At 40.1% G+C, this 20,133-nt stretch overlaps 3 protein-coding genes across 11 annotated transcripts in view; 2 read left to right on the top strand and 1 right to left on the bottom strand.

Moving 5' to 3' along the window:
- The first annotated feature begins 5,564 nt into the window (after positions 1-5,564).
- On the top strand, positions 5,565-15,525 carry LOC124224886 (estradiol 17-beta-dehydrogenase 11). Of its 3 annotated transcripts, none has more exons than XM_046637107.2 (8): positions 5,565-5,769; positions 8,671-8,925; positions 11,546-11,670; positions 11,763-11,873; positions 12,082-12,243; positions 12,803-12,885; positions 12,973-13,089; positions 13,421-15,525. In XM_046637107.2, the coding sequence occupies exons 2-8, from the start codon at positions 8,685-8,687 to the stop codon at positions 13,557-13,559; spliced, it is 978 nt and encodes a 325-aa protein (XP_046493063.1). In that variant the 5' UTR covers positions 5,565-5,769; positions 8,671-8,684; the 3' UTR covers positions 13,560-15,525. The 3 variants fall into 3 exon arrangements, with proteins under 3 accessions (XP_046493063.1, XP_046493061.1, XP_046493062.1); XM_046637105.2 differs by having other exon boundaries at positions 5,566-5,774; XM_046637106.2 differs by lacking the exon at positions 5,565-5,769 and adding an exon at positions 5,892-6,994.
- Positions 14,261-16,446, bottom strand: LOC124224884 (chitinase domain-containing protein 1). The gene is made up of 7 exons (XM_046637102.1): positions 16,120-16,446; positions 15,905-16,051; positions 15,576-15,756; positions 15,368-15,477; positions 15,057-15,211; positions 14,562-14,894; positions 14,261-14,465 (listed from the first exon to the last, which is right to left on the bottom strand). Exons 1-7 carry the CDS (start codon positions 16,225-16,227, stop codon positions 14,324-14,326), a joined length of 1,176 nt encoding a protein of 391 aa, XP_046493058.1. The 5' UTR covers positions 16,228-16,446; the 3' UTR covers positions 14,261-14,323.
- A 1,177-nt stretch (positions 16,447-17,623) lies between these two features.
- The window catches only part of LOC124224881 (protein qui-1), an 89,394-nt gene continuing 86,884 nt past the window's right edge, over positions 17,624-20,133 (top strand). For 6 of the 7 annotated variants that reach the window (XM_046637094.2, XM_046637095.2, XM_046637100.2 and 3 more), the window contains exon 1: positions 17,624-17,762. The gene's annotated coding sequence lies outside the window, so the exon portion shown is untranslated. The remainder of the gene's footprint in view (positions 17,763-20,133) is intronic. The other variant, XM_046637098.2, reaches the window with a different exon arrangement.

Below are 20,133 nucleotides of genomic sequence, written 5' to 3'. Positions count from 1 at the left end.
GTATCGATAACTTTATGTCGAAAATTGCAACTAGCTTTTACGACAGTAATAGTGGTCCATAGAATTAACCGTCATCTTAACTGCCCCAACATAACATTTTAACGATATATTCAAACAAACAGGATATGCTCTACGAGTTCTAAAAACTTTTCACGTGATTTTTAATCACATGCATGTGCTGGTACTGCAGCCTAGGGCTGTACGATAAATATATCGATCGATTAACAAGTGTTTCGAATATCCTAATTTCTACAAAGTATGCGACAGGATATTTTTCATTCACTGTTGACGAGATAAGTGTCCGACGTTAATCGAGTACCAAGTAGTAGGAGATTTATTACGTGCTTTTGCTTGGAAGTTACTTGATCGTTTCGTTATATTTTTCCTACGCATAATGGGGGAATATTCAACCAATTTTAGGTGATAGGAATAATCTATTTTTAATTATTTCTAACTATTATCAACGTAACGGTTCACAGAGAGACAAGATTTTCCAACGTTCGACAGGCAAGTATCACATGTTGCAATGTCGCCTCAGGACTCGACGATAGCGTGTTGAAACAACACCTGATAGAAATAAGGTATTATTCTTGCCTGGATGAAAATTTTTTCGCTATTCCAGTTGGTCCGAATCAATTCCGAACTCTAACCTTGCAATTATTTAGTTAATTATAAACATAAAGATTCCAGAATTATAAGACGATAATGCGACGCTAAATTATATTTTTACCGAATAAGCAAGGGCGAGGATTCAAGTTTCATCACTCGCGGAAGCATAATTTTCGAGAAAGTGATTCGATTTTTGTATGCAATAAACTTGTAGAAATTTCTTTCGTCAAACTTTTTCAATCGTTATCGTAACCGCCACCATGTCTTCCATTCCTGGAATGATTATTCCACTTTAAACGACGTCCGCACAGTAAAAAGGCTTCTTATCGTCGATCCTCTTACGAGGTTTCGAGTTGGCTGCTTTCGGGTTCGGTTTGCGTTTGAATTGCGCCTTGCTGCTATACTTCGCCGGGCACTTTTTCTTCCTTCGCAAATTAGGATTGACGACCTAGGAAATTGCCGTTATAGGTATATTGCCGTATCGTCACATATGTCCAATTCCAGCTGGGCTATCAAGATTGGCCGGCAAAATATGAACCATGGGATATTGTGATATCAAGTCCTTGTAAAATTACCTTACGCAAGAAGATTGTTTGGGTGCGTTTTTTCGTCGGTGGTTCATTTAAATTTGCCCATGCCGTGCGTTCCTGTTTCCACATCCTTGCGTAGTCGTGCGAAATTACCTTTGACATGATCGGACGACATTCTCTGGTGAACGTGAAATTTTTATTTATTTTTTTTTGACTTACGTTTCACACGTTGGCAGTTTTAAATATCAGATTCTCTACGCGTTAGATGAGGTGCAGGTTTCAAACGGGATGCAATCAATTCCCGACGATATTCGATTGTGGCAACACGCATCTTCGTTAGACCTGACTTTCGAATAATATCTACGATTTTAGGTATAAGAGAAATGACGAAACGTTGCTTTTCAGTCGCGCTGTGTTTACACGGCGCAAAGCGAAAGTATGTTCACGAAAATGAGAAAATATATCGCTTTGAATTTATGACCATTTCGCAGATTGTTTAATTTCTGCAAACTCATCAAAGTGGAAACACGAATAAATAATGTTTATCGAGCTGTCGTGTAATTTGTGACGCACTAAATCGATATCGATGTCGTAAACTGGGACGAACGATTTGGCTAACCTTTCGTAAGATGGCACGAAACGTTTTAGCTTCACCATCTCAGAGGACACGAGGTTATCGGTGGGTCGTATCGGCGTTACCGGATGCCATACCACAGCCTTGGCAGTCATGACGAAACGGCGATGCAATTGACGCGATTGCAACGAAAATGCTTTCAATGATTATTTTCATATACCTAGTAAAGTGCAAAAGAAAGTAGCGAAAGTATAGGAAGAAATGGATTCTGACCCATCGGGTGGTAAAAGACTGATCCTCAATCGGCTAACTTCACGCGGGGCTGTCTGTTCGTCAAAGAATCGAAAACCGTTATACTCTATATGTGATAAGAGAGGAAGGGAGGATATAAATTGATACGTTCAAGAACGAATGAAAACGTTCATTTATTCAAATTCAAGATATTTTTGGGTCTGAGGCTGATACGAAACCGGTGCTATTGACAAACGTGATGTCAATCAACGATCGCCGAAGTTGGTTTTTCCGATAGGGAAGTGTTAACGGATAGTAAGTGTCACTATTCTGTTGGATTATAGTCATTCGTAGTTATATTATCTCGTAAATATTGCGATGATTTGACGTAGGTGCGACGATAAATTCACGTTAAGGATTTATTTCACCGAAAAATGTAGTCAACTAAAAAGTCAGATTTAACGTTGTAATAACTAGAGCATGTGGTAATGATATTTATAATCATACTAAACAACTACTGGGATACCAAATTTTCTTTCGCTTCCAACAATATTCAAACCGTTGTTGTAAAAAGAGAGTCGGAGTGACAAGGCTGAAACGCTTTTAGGTCAGAAGATATTTTAAAGTTAATTTTGCATACTGTTTCGATTGTCGCCTATTTATTCAATCATTTTTAAACGTGCTTCGACTTTTTTTCTGATATTTTTGAATTTTTTGAGACCGGTTCAGCAGATACAAAAACATATAGAGGTGCGGGGAAAATTTTTTTAAACAGTTCAAAGTTGGTAGGTATAATCACTGAGAGTTTAAGCCTGCGTCTTATAATCATACAAATCAGCGAGCTACATTTTATTCCTAAGAATATTCAAATAAAATTCAATCTTACGCTGTCGTGAATTTATAAGAAAGAGCTGCGTTTCCTCTTCGACCCTGTGGTTTAAAGTTTTCGAAAATTCTATGATCAATTCTCTGATGTTGAACATTTGAAAAATTGCACCATTCGATCTGGAATTACCCAACTTTAAACATATTTCAAATGAAAATAAATTACTCGCAATGTAAAATTGAACGATTCAAAGTGTATGGTGAATAAACGTGAGAAAAAGGGTCAGAATATAGGTTCAAATTACTATCGCAATGTTTCGTAAGTCGCAATGATCGCCGTCGGGAACCCCGAAAGTTTATGATAGGTTTCTTTAATACCACCGAAGACTTCATAGAAGCTTTCTGTCGCTGGTTAAAGATAGCGACACCGATCGGAGCAGGTCTACAATTTTGAAAGTAATCCTATCCAAAAGACGATTTTCGGCCAGTATCTGCTATACGGTACCAAAGTGCACCAAAGTATCCTAAGAAGTGGTTTGCGCGACAATTACACACGGTCGTTTTGGTAAATTTTGTTACATTTTGGCGTGTGTAAAGGACACTTGCTAAAAAAACGTCTCAATTTATTTTTGCCGGTAAAATGAATTCCGTATAGATATTCAAATCGAAAATTGTATTTCAAGAACCGAATGAACCAAAGTTGACCGTACAGTACGTTGTAATATAAAATCAGTGAATACTGATTTATGAAAACGATTTGCAATCGTAACAATGATTAGATTTAAATATGAATCGGAACAGGAAATATTCATTCTCCGTACGAAGTATGCATGGAACAGTCGATCGAGGAATGTTTTAATCATCGTTCGACTAGTTTCACGGTTTGTAAGTTCGGAAACTGACCGACGACAATGACCGGAAAGAGCAAAAATATAAACTATGCGAAAAAAGATGTGAATTTTCGTTGTATATACAGAAATTGTATTTCATGTACTCCGTCAATAGCGCCACGTTACGGGTACCCGTGAGATATTGAGGATTTGAATTTACTCGCGCCGTGTCATTTGCGTGAGAAATTATAATGTCAGGTATATTACGTATCTCGTTTACAAAGAGAGAAAGAGAGAGAGAAAATTGGTCGTAGATACGATGCAACTGGCATCTGCAGCTTCGTCTGTGGGTAGAAAAAATGAAAGCTGCCGAGTGCGTACCTTGCTCGCTGGCAATTAGACCACGACAAGTAAATCACTCATCTGCATACCCCCGTTATATCCTCAAGTTACTCGGCGTCACTTGGCTACGCACAGATAGAGATGCGTTAAAAGATGAGCCAGTCTATGGTAGAAAGTGTCGATCGTTGTCCCTTTCTCGACGATCCTTGACTCAGATACAGGGTGTCCCATTTCCCCGAGAACTCCCGACTTCCGACGATTTTCGATGATGGTAACGCAATCGTCCATCGTTAATCTATGATCGGTAAATCGATGCTCGAACGAGGCGAAGGAGAAACGACGCGATCTGACCTTTCGCAGAGTGCGGTTGTATTTTCGAAAAAGTTTAAGTCGCGGTCTACGAAGCCGGTCTCCGTTACAATCGGAGATAGGATCGCCGTTGGGCTTTCTCTCAAACTCCTAACAGGAATGAAACGCTCGAGAGAAACTTCCTGACGTCTCATTCGCGATGCACCGTGTACGGCGGATTAGGTGCAAGAGCACCGAGATTCACATTCGGAATACAAACGGTCTTCAAGTTATGTATATACCGTAATAACTATCGCACGATGTGCAGATTTCGCGATTTCGTATCGTTGCTGCGAATTCCGATTACCCCCGCAAGGAAGTGAAAATGCAGGGCGTTACGTTCGTTGCAGACGCCGCGTTACGTGGCTCTGACGAAAGGATGATACGGAAATTCAATCGAGTCGTTATTGCAACTTTTATTGACGAAGATAACTTCCTTACGCAATTATTTGCAGCCGATGAGACGAACGACCGTTCACGATACACGTTCATCGGTCATTTGCAAAGTACAGACCGTAACCGAACCGCGCTACGCAGATCGTCAGACAAAGCTGAAAAAGTTACCGTGCATTTCTATAACTGTGTTACGTGTATTCGGGACGAAGTGCGAGCCACGAATGCGAGCCTCTTAAAAGCTACGTAGGCAAGCGTGGCGATTGGGTCCCGCTTTATTAGCTGTACATAGAAAAAGGAAGTTATCGATCGGTGTTGTTCAAACACAATTTACCGCGGAACGACCCAGAGGAATGCGAGTGCGCTGAGTGACCTAGAATATCGTAGGATAGATGAATTATCCCTAGTCCCTTTCACCCGACATGTCCGCATATAGTTCGCGCCTAGCGAAATGTCGGTCACGGTAGCTCATCCTCGGGCACATATTGTGTTTGTCGACTTCCTAAACTCGTTTCGTTTGCCGAAAGTGTACGGCGGAGAAACGCGGGAGCGAATCGGTCGGCGAATAAAATTTTCAAGAGCACATCTTCGTCGTTACGGGATTTTTAATCGCAATGAGGTGAGGAATTAACGAAGTATAAAAGCTCCGTCACGCCCACACGTGTCGTCCGTCTCGGTTTATTCCCCGCTCGTCTAATCGGTGATGAAGGAGTCAGCGTCGTATCGTCGTCTTCTATCTTTTCAACTTTTCAAAGGCGTGCCGATTAAATTAAATTTCGGCGCAGAACGCGTACGGGGTCCCCGTGTTACGGCACTGTCGAGCGTTATTAGGCCCCGTTAAGGCCCGGCAGAGGGGCGAACCGGACGACTCGAAGTTAGTCATGGGAGTCGATGGTTTGCGAATGGAGTGATTTTGTGAAGCGCGCGATTTGAGACCGCCTCGTGCGAGGGTCGAAGAGGGGCGAGCTGCACGAGCACGACACAATCAGCATCCACCGTATAGGAAAATCTTCAGTCTTGTCGAAGCTCTCGAAGGAGATTGTTTCATGGGTTTCGCCTACCTGCCGAGTGTTGTTGCTTTGCCCCCGTAAGGTAATAATAATGATTTATAGTCGAATTCGTGCCTTGGTTTTTTTTTTTTTTTTTTTCTGAAACTTTTTCAAGTCGTCTTGGAACCGATAGCGACAAATTATTCGAAAACGTTCGAACAGTGTTCGTGATTCGATTGGTAAACACGTCGAAAAGAGAAATTGATAAAAATCGAATGATGTGTGTAGCGGATTGAATGAACGGAGTTTCATTTTTACGCTATTTTGAGCTTTCGTAAAAGCGAGTTTTATTATTACAAGACTAGACCGTTCCAGTGAAACTTGAAATATCGGCGGTAATAAAGATCGGACGATTCAAACTCGCGCGTTTACTTGGAACCGGTTGTAAAAAATTTATTTCATCAAAATAAAACGCTTCGTAATAATCGAATTTCTGTTACAAAAGTGAATTTCACATTTCTCTTATTATACGGTAAAAACTAAGCAGACGAGCTTGTACAAAGTACCGCGGTAAAATCGAGATAGAAGTTGAAAAAAAAAAAAAAACAAACATGTGTGCAGTTCACACGTGGTAGAAGTGAAACCTTCAGAAACTAAACTGCGAGAGAATGAGGAGAATGCAGTATCAGGAGTGGAATAATTATTCGTTTCATCGATAGTCGTTTCATTTCGTTACACCGATACTAGTTTCATATCGTTTCATCGAGTTTCAAACCACCACCGTGCTAAAGAAGTTAAGTTTTCGTTACATCGATAGTCGTTTTATTTCGTTTCATCGAGTGTCAAATCACTCCCGTGCTGAAGAAGTTTTCACGAGCTGCGCTAAAGAAGTTTTCACTTAAAAAACGGAGAGACACGAACGAAGTATCAACGGATAAGAGACGCGATCTAGTCCGACGTTTCCCGACGGAACTTTTGCTCGTTTAAAAGCGACAACAAACTTTTCCTCCACGCGATATTTTTCTAGTCACAGCGCACTTCGCGTCGACGACTAATCGTCGGTGCAGGTCTACAAAGCGTCTGCAGGCTTAGGGCACTTAATAGTGCATATAACGCATGGCTCGAGTATTTATCGTCGGTAAATATACTCGAAGCAATAAGATGCCTACAAACATCTCGTACAGATGCGAACACGACGTAGTCTTTGGTCCACGTGCGCATGGCTGTTCGAACCTTAAGCACGTGGTCCAAGTGTGACATACATATTCGGATAAAGGCATATACTGCCTTTGCCTTCGGCGGTACTGGGTGCCAACGAACTCGGTAAGTTCAATGCCTCTCGATCCACGGATCTTCCCTTTCTTGTTTCCGAAGCTTGCAAATTGTTCTAATTTTTAATGCCAACTGAACGTCGTTTTGTCCACTTCTCCGGTATACCTACACCTGTAACTGTTTACGCGACATGGAAGTCGTAAATTTTTGGCGCCTAGAAAATTGGATAAATTTTTTGGACTTTGTAACGAAGCGTTTTTGATCCGAAGAAGCGATTTGGCAAAGGTGTTTGAAATTTATTTTAACACATTTTACAGTTCCGGTGTTTATCGGTCGAATCGAATATTGAGTTCTGGTTCTTGATGTCAAATTTCGATCTCTTCCACGTAACTATTAAAAGAAAAAATAGTTTTATCAGATAAAGTTTGCCTTTGTAGAAATCAGAACGATATTTCGGATTTTAAGAAAAATTACCTACTTCCTCCAACGTTTGTTGTAAATAATAACTCAACAAACGTCGCATTAAAATCACTTTTATTCAGAAGTAATAATTACTAATAAATTAAAAATGTAAAAGAATTGATAAACAAAGTTCAAAAATGAATATTTTTCGTACTTCTATGTTCGTACGGACTTTCTCGTATCAAACCCCATACGTAATCTCCGATCATGCTCTTATCGTACTACCCGTGATAACGTCGTTTAAGGCCATCACATCTTGGCGAAAACCTCCTTATTCTTCTAAATAAATACCCATAACATCCTTAAACTGGCCCAAGTGAGCATGTATTATAACATATGGACTTTAAGGGACATTATGCAGCCCATGATGTTGAAGCTTTCAAGCATAGTTCCAATCAATTTTTTATAATTCTCAGCTCTGTTGTTTCCGACAAAACCATCAACTATTGCTTTAAGGCTGTCCCAGGCTTGTTCATCGCGATTATGGAGTAACTGTGTAAATTCGTCACTGATCGTTATTTTCTTTATTCGAGGTCCGACGAAAATACGCGCATTCACTTTGGCTTTGGATATATTCGGGAACAAGTTCTACAAATATTAGAAAGCTTTAGAATCTTAACTTAAGAGCTTTTACAAATCGTTTCATGAGGCCTAATTTTATATGCATCAATAAATTATTAGACTCTACAACTGCTTCCCATTTGACGTGACATGAAACCAAAAAATTCAAGACTTGTTCATCAATGTAAAAAAGACAAAAGCAAACTTTATAAGTAATAAATGAAGATTTTGGTTGTTATTCAATATATAGAACCAAAATTTATTTATTCAAATATAAACTCAAGCAAACAACAACTTTTTATTGACCTGTGTAATTTATACCAAAAGTCACGAATGTCATTTAATTTTGCATAAAAATCACTCGAGAGAATACCGAATATTTTATTTTTGTTTTGTAATATCAATCCCTCGAAGTTTGGCGAAATTTTATCAACGTTGTAACTCATCGTGCGATCGGTTCGTATATGAAAACTGAATTACAGTACAAATTCAGTTGCATTCTATTAATACATATGCAAATAAAGCGTTACCTGTACGGTCGCAATTAGAGGCAATGCTATATTAGTTAATCAGGGCCGAAAAGCTTTCGAAGCTCTGACGGCGATCGAATGTTCGTGAAAGTGTGTTTCGACGTTTGGCAAACCACATTTGTGACATTTCTCGGACGAGGAACCAATGTGACGTCTGATTAAACCCCATTTCAGGATATCCGTGAGCCATGACGGACCTGGCGGATGCTGTAAGGCTCCTTTACGACACCCTGCTGTTCATTGGTGTGTCCATCATGTACGTAGCCGAGGCCGTTGTCCTCAGCTTAATTCCAAGACGTTTCCGGGGGAAAAATATAACCGGCGAAGTCGCCTTAGTCACAGGCGGTGGAAGCGGTATCGGAAAACTTGTTGCCATAAAATTAGCAAAACTCGGTGCCCACGTGATCGTTTGGGACATCAATGAGCACGGTAAGCCAGCGTCTTATCAGCGCCTAAGCAGATAATTTTCCTCCTAATTTCAAGATCTTATTTATTGCTGACAAGGCATCGCCAGCCTTTGCCTTGCCTCTATCCTCGGAAAAACACACGCGCGATCATCCGGTGGAAGAGAAGGTAAAATCGAAAGGCATTCAACCTTTGCTTATCTTGTAGAACCGGTTAGATCTGTATAAATTTATCGACGTATGCGCCATATTAAGGGTGGTATTATTGCACAACGTAGATCAAGATCTGCATAGATTATACGTTCAGAATCTGTTCTAGTTATATCGACCTTTGATTTTTGTATCTTCTGTCGTGAATATACGGACACCACTTTTTTGGAATTATGTAAGTCTGTAGCATTTGTGGCAAGATTTACCGATAAGAGTTACGATATGCTTAAGGAGATCTACCACAATTTATGTAGATTTGACTCCAACAGAGTGCCGTGCATATATTTACCATATATTTATTTCCCCGTGTACGGACTCCTGAAAGTAGTAGATAATTAGGTCGACTCTGCGATCCATTCGCCTTTACGCAATTGGCCAAATGAAGAAATTTCCACCGAATATCCTGCGACGTGTAATACACAACGGTATGCAAATTATTGAAAGGCTGGTGGATTGAACCGTACGGTAATTATCGAAACCTGATCGAATTTTGATCGATATAGCATAACGGCTGACACATGTTATTTGTATTTTGCGATCTTTATCAGTCTCTTCTACTCATGTGTTGGGAATATTTTACAAGCGAATGTTTCAGTTTTGTTTAAGTAAATAAAAACGGACTGTGAAATTGTATCGATATCTTACGTAAGTCTTGATTACTGGTAGAACCTGTTCTCCATTTACTGCGCATAAAGTTTATCGTATGCCAGTATCTACTTTTTCTAGCTTCGATTAAAGCTGCCTATAAGGATGTCTGCCAGGTCGAGAAATATGGGAACGTCGCCTCGCTGCATTCGTAGATACAACGTCATACAAATGCAGTTAATTACGAACTATAACGAGCGGTCGATTTGGTAATAAATGACATCATACGGGGATGGGTATTTTATACGTTCGTTTGATCACTCCATTTCATTTTCCGCAAGGTGCAAACATTATATCCACAACTGCCTATCCGTCACATTCTACATTTCGCAAAATCTGGTTTTTGGAAACGGTGACAAACAGATGTCAACATTTTCGCGACTTCCACGGATCGAGTGTGGTTTGCACTGTGAGCACCTGAAACGAGTCGATTGACCCCCAAGACTTCCTTTGGTATCCACGGTCGTCGTATTGTCTTGTCGTTTGTGCATTTCTCCAATATGCGCTAAGGGAACGGTGAATGTCTGCATTTTTCCGAAAATCTAAACGCCGACAAGCAAACGAACAAATGTTCGCATTTTGTATTAAATTGAGTTGTTGGTATACCGTTTCAATTATGAACTTATTTCTGGCTTAACGACACAACTGTGCCAGTTGAGTGTAAGCAATCGATTACATTAGCCCTCAAAGGCTTCTATTTGGAATGTATCGTACGTGTTCGGATGAATCACATCAGACAACACGCGAGCGACGTGACCAATTAGTTGTGTACAGGTTGACATTAATCGCCCCCCTCATGCTCTGTGGTGGTTACGAATCTCGTGAAGAAATCGAGTAAATAACTTGCACGTATTTTCTCTTTTTTAATGGCTAGTTCATCGCGGTAACTGGGTCGACGAACCCACGAGCCGTAGGCAGTCCGACATAAAATTGAATCTTGTCCTTGTAGAAATCAGTTTGAACACAAGTGCCGAGGTAATTTTTTGGGGTACTCTTGACATTTTGATCCGAAATAGTTTCGTGCTGCTAGAACTTCAGACGTACGTGTTCGCGGTAATTTTCATAAAACGCCCGACATGCGAATAAGAAGTCACAGCAATATGCCAATTGTTAAATTAACGATCGAAATTAATGAGCTCCGTACAGTTTTGCGTCAGCCTAAAACTCGTCTTATGATTTCTCCACCGGTAACCTGGCCCCCCTTTTACTGTAATTTATAGGTGAATTGCGAGAAGCCACTTCGCTGCATATTAAAATTTATTCTCGACTGAAGCAACCTCTAGATTTCCCATTCAAATCGCAACACCCATGTAGAAACGTGACTGCACGATCGCGGTGCAGGGAGGAAGATTCTGCAACATGCAGTCGTGCGGTAATTCAACTGCGCGAAAAATTCACATCGTGAAAGTGGAACTAGCGTGCGAACGTTCGTTTTTTTAAACAATACTTTTGCCGGGTGCGGTTACAGGAATACCAAGAACATTCAATCGGATCGCGTGCAATCCTTGATACGTTATTAATAATTAATACGTCGCGGACAGATGGATCGGAAACTTAAGAGGTAATTTTCTTACCACCTCTATATTAAAATAGTTAATACGCATTTTCGTAATAGGCTGGAGGCGAAAGTCCTTCCTGTTACGTGAATCGTAATATGTGTAACGGAGACAGTTACGGTTATTGTTATTGTTATTATTAACATATACACATGTATCCACAGGTATAACGGATGAGAGCAATAAAATTACACTCGGCAAAAAAAATTAAAAATGCAATTGCCAATGTTGCAGGAATCGAGGACACCGTCAAACAGATAAAAGAAGCTGGCGGTAAGGGTTGCGGTTACCGCTGCGACCTGACTGACAGAGAAGATATTTACAGAACAGCGAAAGCCGTCAAAATAGAAGTCGGACCTGTGAGTATTCGATTGAAATTCAAGGATCGAACGATTCCGAGTAATTTTAAACGCCGGAAAGCAACTACCAAATGGACTCATTCGCTTTCTAGGTGACACTGCTGGTGAACAATGCTGGCTACGTATGCGGCAGGACCCTCTTGGATCTTCCCGATGAAGAAATCGACAGAACTTATCAAGTCAACATTTTGTCACATTACGCGGTAAGCGTGTCATTTGACCCACGCGAGACTCGCGTTTTATGCCGAATTGTTTCATATCTGAAAAATAGTAATAACAATATGTCCAGGTTGTTCGGCGCGCTAATGTGGGAAATCTTTTTGCGATTTATAAAATCTGGTCTTGATTATACGTCTGTGAATTTGTGATGCGAAACGAAAACCAATCTTATTATTTGCTTTTCTCCAACAGACTACCAAATCGTTCCTCAAGGAAATGATGAAGGATAATCACGGTCATGTAGTGACCGTTGCCAGTGTCGCTGGTCTCCTGGGAACATACAGATGTACGGATTATTCAGCGACAAAATTTGCGGCGATCGGATACCACGAGAGTCTATTCACGGAGCTGAGGGTAATTACGATGGCTTGAAAGTAAATGGAGTAAAAAAGAAAAAAATATTCCGCTGCTTTTGAATTCTGTCGATGAGGAGTTTCGAATTATGTTCCGGGATACGTGACCGAACGACTCTCTTCCTTTTTGCGAATACGCGTTGCATGGAACCGATTTCAGTCCGAGTAAAACGTTGGTTGTAAAAGTCGAAAACGATAGCTGACACTTATTTTACGTAATCGTTACGTACGAATTTTTGTCTCGTACGTTTCACGTGCCGAAGAACGCATCGAAAGAACCGGCAATCAGTTGTTTGCACACCGGGTACACCCCTGACCTAGTATCAACGTATTGTAACGTAAACTTAAGCCTTCGGTAATTACAAATGCCGCAGATCACTGGCGGATCGTTCGAGTCTCCTCGCGGAATACCAATTAGTTTATTGTTTATTGTTTCCCTTTGTTGTGTCAAACTCGCTTCAAACCGCGCATCCATAAAAGATGAGACGTCGTTTCCCCTTGCATATTCTTACCATGAGTACAATAATTATCCTTCGCGTATCTATGACTTTTTGATTCAGGCACACGGCTACGACGGAATACACGCCACGTTGGTTTGCCCATATTTTATTAACACGGGAATGTTCAACGGTGTGAAACCCAGGTAAATATATGATATGCGAAAGAAGAATCGACAGTAGATTTCAGGCCAACGATAATTGTGTATTAATTTTGACCATACGAATTGCAGATTATTGCCAATGTTGGAACCGGAATATGTCGCGGAGGAAATTGTTGCAGGGATCTTAACTAACCAAGTGAATGTCGTGCTTCCAGGAAGTGTCAGATATCTACTCCCATTAAAATGGTAGGCGTTTTAACGGTCTGGGCTTATTTTTATTGGCAGAATATTTCAGAGAAATCTTATGTCTGCTTTCTCCGCGAGTTCTTCTCCGGCTGTTGCCGTCTGCAAATTTATTTAGAACAAGCCGTGCTTTTTAGAAAGGCAGGAAGTTAGTGGGAACGGCGAAATACTTTTTTAAGGATTTTGTAAAAAAACAAACTCTTTTTCTGCCATTGCCCCAAGCACTTTACCGAATAATTCCAGCGGAACATATTCATTATTTCAAGAGCTTGATGGCTGTATACTTTTATTCTTGAAAGGAAAAAAAACATACTTGTTTATAATTTCTTTTCAGCTTTCTACCGGCGAAGATGTGTTGGGCATTGATGTATCAGATTATGCAAGGTCCACAGTCAATGATGACGTTCAAAGGACGAGAAGTTTTACAAGATCAAAATGCAAATATTCCGATGACAAGGAGTGAAAAAAATTGATCAACTTATGGTGATTTTGTCGTGCCGCATAAGCGGCGATAATCTTGTAGCAATGGACGAATGTGAAGTGATTCTTAGTCCACGAATCGGCTGTAAGTAATTAATCCCGTTCTGGGTCGAAAAGATAATTGACACATTGTTACCGAACAGTTGATCTCTTTGGTATTTTCACTCCTACCGGTATCGTATACATATTAGTTTAATTTAAGTAACCGTTTTTGCTACCATAGTCATAGTGTAAGTACATGAAATCAAAAGGCAAATTACATGTTTACTTACATTTGAATAATGACAATGTGCACAAAACGATAGTATTATTGGTACGTATAACGGCTGTACATGCCAAAGGAATATATCAATGCTCAAAATCGAACTAGAGAATCACAAAAGTTAAGTTGCGGTTTCTATTTATGAAAGACGACATAACTTTAAACATCACAGTCGGCGGAAGACTGAAATAATCATTGGGTCACGAGTAATGAGTATAGTAACTATGGTGCATTTAGTAACAATTACGATCTTCCATTTAAATTTTATTTAGAAGTCACCCAGTTCCTTAGTATACGCGTGACGAAGTATTTTCATTTCAACCCGTTAGACACAAGTACTAAATAAATGAAGGTTTCTTCACAAAATCAACTTTTGAAATGGTTTTTCGAGATATTGTAGGTTCTGATTGCATTGTGTTATTGCAGCTTGAGTAATCTGATTTTTAGTTTTATTTTGTAATTATTTCACAAACATCGCTAAGAATTCTGAAAAAATTACAGCAAATCGTAAAAAAAATCCAAGCCTTGTCCCAATTCCCAAATAGAAATGCCAGTACCTAATTCTTTTGCCAAACTGATTCGAGAATTTATCGATAGCAGGGACGGATAAAAGACCAAGTGTCGACCATTTGACGTTCTAAAACAATATAAAATTGAAATTTGATAAACCATACAGATTGTTATTCATTCAATGATTTACCGCGTCGACTCGTGAATAAATAAAAATACTTACTTGAAACTGAAGTAATGTTCGGCACTAGTATTATCCCATTTAAGCTTCCCCTTGTAATTTTGTAGCAAGTTCAAGTACTGATGCCCGACAATGGGTCCTCCTCCGTCTATAGTGTAATCGTTTCCATAAAAATTGAGCCCAAGTAGAATCTGAGCTCGTCTTGGATCACGGGCATCTGGCAATAATCTTTCGACGCACTGACGCACCCAATCGACGGGACTGTTGGGTCCTGGTCGTTGTACATTAGAATAGTCGTAAGTCATAAGAGAAAAGGCCGAAACATCGTCGGCTAACTTCTCGAAGTGTTGACCGCTAAATATTTCATCGGGCACACTGTGAAAAATATGAAGAGTATCTCAATATGTAACTTAATAGTTGTTTGACGTAGAGCAATGTTCATTAATGCCTGTCCATACCGAAAACAAGGTAGCCGGAAGAGTAAGGCATTAATGAACGTTACTGTACTTGGATGACTCGGAATATTGTGATAATTACCCTCTAAATGGTGGAATGACTAGAATTAAGTCTAGATTGCTTTGTTTCAGCTGTCTAGCGAATGATTTAATCAATTCAACGATCAATTTATTATCTGTGTTGCTAGCCACCAGCTGATTCCAAATTTCCAGAACGTACCCATCTAATTGGAATGTCTAGAAAAACATTTTTTACAGACGATCGATTAGAACCAGTAGGGTTAGCTGACTTGATAGGACAGAACTGATGCCGATGCATATGTTTAAATCTCAGTATGGCGATGAATTGTGCCAATATAAAATAGTTTCAGTCAAGGTAATTTTATGTATTACCTTAGCAGTGTCGGTGAGTATTTTTATAAACTGATTCTGTTCCTGCGAGTTAGTGAGTAGAAGTTTAATGTCGCTGGGTGTCCATTGCTCAAGGATTACTCTAGGCAATACTGGAAATGAAATTTGATTGAAAACACAAATAAAATTTTTTACATTAATGAAGAGTTGAATTCAAGCTAATTGTATGTTATCAGCATAGTTTGCTTACTTTTGACAGTGTGATTCGCATTGTTGGCTTTACGCACAGCTTTCATCCATCCCTTGTCAATGTCATGTGTTGGCATGTCATACGAATTCTTACCAATTCGATGAATTTGTAACCATACCGGCGAAATCAGGGTGAATTTGCCGCCGAAAATTTTCGCAACATCGTAGCCATGGTTATTCCACTGTAAAATCGATCCATAAATACTTTTTCACACACACGTGGATGTTCATGGAGGTATGCATATGTTTTACGAATATTCGATTGTTTGCATCCGGAAATTGGTGACATGACAGCAATAACATAACCTACGTATAAGAAAGCTGATTTACCGGTGTGACATAGCCAAGGACTGCTCCTTCAAACCTCCTGACTCCAGTTTCCTTGTAATAAGCATTAGCCTCGGAAGATATCTCCTTGGCCGAAGGATCGTCGAGGACTAATCCTCTCTGAAAAACGTCCTCGTCTACCGGTCCCTTCTGTCAAAACCATTTCAACCATTAGTATAGCAGCATCGTTGTGAAAACCGGCGAAACTGGTAACGCACCTTTACGCTACTTTTTTTTCCTTTGCTTTGACGAGGCGATAGAGTGCCGCCCGCTGTTGTAACGATTATAAGCAAGGTCCCTACTGTTGTAAATATTGTGAATTTCATCGCGGGTTACTGGATCTTTCACCTAACCTAACCTCACTCGTTAAAACGCGGCGAGTCCGGGGACCTCTCGGAATTCCTCGGAATTAGTTACGCACGCCTCAAGGCTGTATTTTCACGAGCAGCGAATTGCCGCGGCATTTCCACGCGTCCGAAACAGATATCGCTCATCAAAATGCGTAGCGACGCCGCGACAGCACAAGGCGCTTTCCTTTTCGTCAATTTTCTGATACAATACGACAGTAAGGTAGAGAGAAACCTCTCTGAGTAAGGGATTTCATTGGGCTAATCCGTTGCATTCGACCAACGAAATCACTTAATGTCAATTTGTGTCAGAAAATCGACGTAAAAAGAAAGCGCCCAAAATGCCGCACATGTAAACCCACGTGGTTCAGTCAGTGATTCTCAATTGTTTTCATTCGAACATTTGAAAATCTACGATTATGTTAATCGGAAGTGGTACAGACGTTAAAATCAAACGCTTAGGTGCGACCACAGAGGCGAAGTCGTTCTTTGGTGAAATTACGCTACATTCCGGCTGTAATGATAAAAAACAAATATAATACGAATGGATCAATGCCTCTTGAAATCTGGGCCAGGTAACCGTTTTTGTTCCGTAATTAAATCGAGCCTTTCTAACGGTATGATCATTAAGAAAATTATTACGAAAGCACTCTCCAAAAATCAGCTTGGCTTCTCTCGATTCAATACAAAATTTAAGTTGTATGCTCGCGCGTTACATCAATACTGAATAACCATCGATTTCAGAGAGAATTTTGGTAGAATTTTTTCTTCGAGTTGAAATTCCTCTTTATTTCACTTAACATGGTCTGTACAATATCTTGACACATTCGGTCAATTTTTTTCTATAGTTTAGAGTGTACGCACAGTAAATCCCGGTAAAAACATATATCGATGATTCGAAATTATAATAATGAACTTCGGTCTTCGTAACAATTTACCATGTTGACAAGAACCGCGTTCACGTCTTTGTTAATTCACAATAAATAATAAAAAGTGTTCCATATAAATGCTGCAGCGCTCAAATCGCGTTCAGTCAAATTTCAGTATCAACGAACGATGTTTCGCTGTGAATTTAAAGCACATAAAATTTGTCAATTACTTACCGATGCTGAAATAAAATCATTTGCTAATTTTTGCAAATTGTTCAGTTTTAACCACTACAGTCGCATTTCGCTATAGTAAATGCGCTTTGTATTGACGCTATCAGGATAGAGGATCAGTCGGTAACTTACTTCCGGGGTATCCCGAAAATTAGTTTCAGAAACCTACTTCATGGCAGAGAGCGCAACTGAATCAGAAACAAGCGAGCGCGGCTTTCTTAGACTTCTCTCCGCCTACGCTGAGTTTAGTTCCGTATTTATGTGCCGGGCGGCGTTGATCAATCAGCGACGGCGTCGTCGCTTCGAGTTGCAGTGGCGTCGGCGCCGAGGCGCGAGTCGTTTGATTCCGTTATCAGTAGTGGTGCGAGCTGTGTAGGAGGAGGGCCGATATTCAGTTGTACTAGTGACAGTCCGGTAAGTTTGTTTTGATTCATTCTTCACTGACCGGTTTCGCTTTGTGCGCTTGAAAACCCGTCGCAATTGTTTTTCGAAGCTATACGTGTTCATGCGATTGCTAATCACATGTAGGCTGTGACAACAGTTTTTCTATTCCCCGATATGTTTAATTGTTGAATAACGACCGAAGATTGTAGGATGCAGATGAATCGGTCTTCGCGAAGTACCAAAGTGTACAATTCTCGTATCACGGAGGCCTGTATTATAAATAAATATCACGTGTATTTTTTTTATTTCGGAGATGATTCGAATCTTATTTTTTAAACTATTTTCGACCGTCAGCGGTTCGCTGCTTCTCTCCCACCTGCTGCTAACGCTTCTCGCGACGAGATCTGATCGCGTGCTAAAGTATAAAGCATGTATAATAAATGACTAGAGATGCGCGTACAAGCTGGGAGCAAAAATATCTTCACCCAGTATCAATATAGATTTTTTGATAACGACCCTTTGGCGCGACACAATAGTAGGGCGATTGTTAAACGCGATTTCATTGTTCGTTATAACACAGAAGGATTCCTTGCGTACGTATATCGACTATATGACAAATGAACTGAACGATAGTTTTAACGAACTGATAGTTTCGATAGTTGTAGAACAGGATTCCAGTCCAACCAGAGTGGAGATAACTGACCCATTTTGAAAACATATTTCTATACCTTTCCACAATTTGCTCATAGTTCCGTAAATCAATCTATATCATAATATTATGATGATTGATACTACCGTTTACCATGCGCGGCAGAGTACAAGGTACACACCTACAGGTGTCGATTGTTATTGTTGCCTATCACAGGATGACCTCAAGCCCAAATATTCGGCGCGTCGTTGTACTCAGGACTTCGCATATGGGTTGAAATGCTATGCGTTGATATTATACAGCTATGCGTGTTTTTTTTTATCGCCTCCGCCACAGGTACACAGTAAGACAGAAACACCGTTCCGAACCTACGTAGAATGAACGACTCTATATGACCGAATATTATTTAGAATCGTGTAGATTCGTTGCCGGGTTAATTATACGTATTACACATACGGCTACAACCGGTAAAGTATAAAAATAGTATAACTTGGCAATAAATTAATCCCACCACTCCACTTCATTACGTGTATGTAATATCACGCTTCAGTTAAGAATGCTAAAAAATTTGCGGATACATTAAAGTACGCAGCATGGAGTCAAACATCTGCGGATGATAACCGTGGTTTTTTTTTATCTACATTAACTATTTAAGAAATCAATTCTGAAACGAGAGTTGAAATTAATATTATTTTTATCGTTTTACATCGACAAACGAAGCGCACGAAAAACGCTTGGCTAAATTAACAAAGACAAATTTTTCCCCCTTCGTTTAAACTCTGTCCACGTATAGTCCACGTATACGTGCATTAAGTCACTTACAGGCATCGTTACCGCGAGCTTGGATGAGTTAACGACGGCACGCGTCTCGCAGCCCCCTAACACAACACCCTCGATGCCGATTCTAAACTTATTGCATAGACCGCATAGTTTCTCGGGAGTTCTTGCAGCGAGTCCCGAACGATTCGACCGTACCAAACCGCACGAAAAGTTATTACCAAAATACACAGGCATTCATCCCTGCCTGTATATTATGCTTCTGCGTGCTATGCGGCCTACGCTGTTGTAGGCCATCGTACGTTTAATTTGAACTATTTTGAGATCGACATTTTACGCCCGATCACAATTGGATAAACGTTTAGATTGAGCACGCTGAGTCCATATACCAGTGTACCAACTTATTGTGAATCACACGCTTGCTCCGCATTCATGTACTTCAAATGCTCTCCGTGTCAATTATACGCAATTAAGTTTCAGCCTTTTATGATATTCGTGAGTGAGTTATCAGACATTTGGGCGAAATCTGTATTTAAAATGATATAAGAATTCAATATCAGCGCTTTCGGTGTTTTTTTTTTTTTTTTTGCTCGGAAGCAATATCTAGGCAGTAAGATGAAACGTGTTTTTTTAAGTTGCGTTAATGACCGCCTGCAGCAACGTAGAAATCAGCACGTTTTAATTGCCGTTGCCGGGTATTTGCATTGATCATCCGATTATATGATTATGCCACGAATTATGACGACGTTGAATATGATTTATGAGGATTCCAACCCTCGCAGGGTAGAAAAAAAGTTGCTTTTTTGTGCTCGGTAAAAAGTAAATCTCAACGTGAAGTATAGCCGGACGAATTTTCGGCGGATAGTATAACATATCGTGGACACGAGTACGTAGATTTATCAGAGAATCTATGCCCTCGTAGTTTGTCGTTAGCAGGTGTGAGAAGACCGTAATAAAAACAGAGTCGAAGCTTTC

This window comes from Neodiprion pinetum, chromosome 1 (assembly GCF_021155775.2).
Source record: "Neodiprion pinetum isolate iyNeoPine1 chromosome 1, iyNeoPine1.2, whole genome shotgun sequence".
Lineage (NCBI taxonomy): Eukaryota > Metazoa > Arthropoda > Insecta > Hymenoptera > Diprionidae > Neodiprion > Neodiprion pinetum.
The sequence above is the reverse complement of the archived record's forward strand: the minus strand, read 5'-3'. Positions and strand labels throughout refer to the sequence as shown.

Bases quoted from the DNA above. Each gene is read 5' to 3' on its own strand.
- LOC124224884 (XM_046637102.1), bottom strand. From the start codon at position 16,227: ATGAAATTCACAATATTTACAACAGTAGGGACCTTGCTTATAATCGTT. The intron at 16,052-16,119 runs GTGCGTTACCAG...TGGTTTTGACAG, and splicing joins GAAAAAAAAGTAGCGTAAAG to AAGGGACCGGTAGACGAGGA. The intron at 14,895-15,056 runs GTAATTATCACA...TATTTTTCACAG, and splicing joins GTCATTCCACCATTTAGAGG to TGTGCCCGATGAAATATTTA.
- LOC124224886 (XM_046637107.2), top strand. From the start codon at position 8,685: ATGACGGACCTGGCGGATGCTGTAAGGCTCCTTTACGACACCCTGCTG. The intron at 12,886-12,972 runs GTAAATATATGA...TACGAATTGCAG, and splicing joins TTCAACGGTGTGAAACCCAG to ATTATTGCCAATGTTGGAAC. The intron at 13,090-13,420 runs GTAGGCGTTTTA...ATTTCTTTTCAG, and splicing joins TATCTACTCCCATTAAAATG to CTTTCTACCGGCGAAGATGT.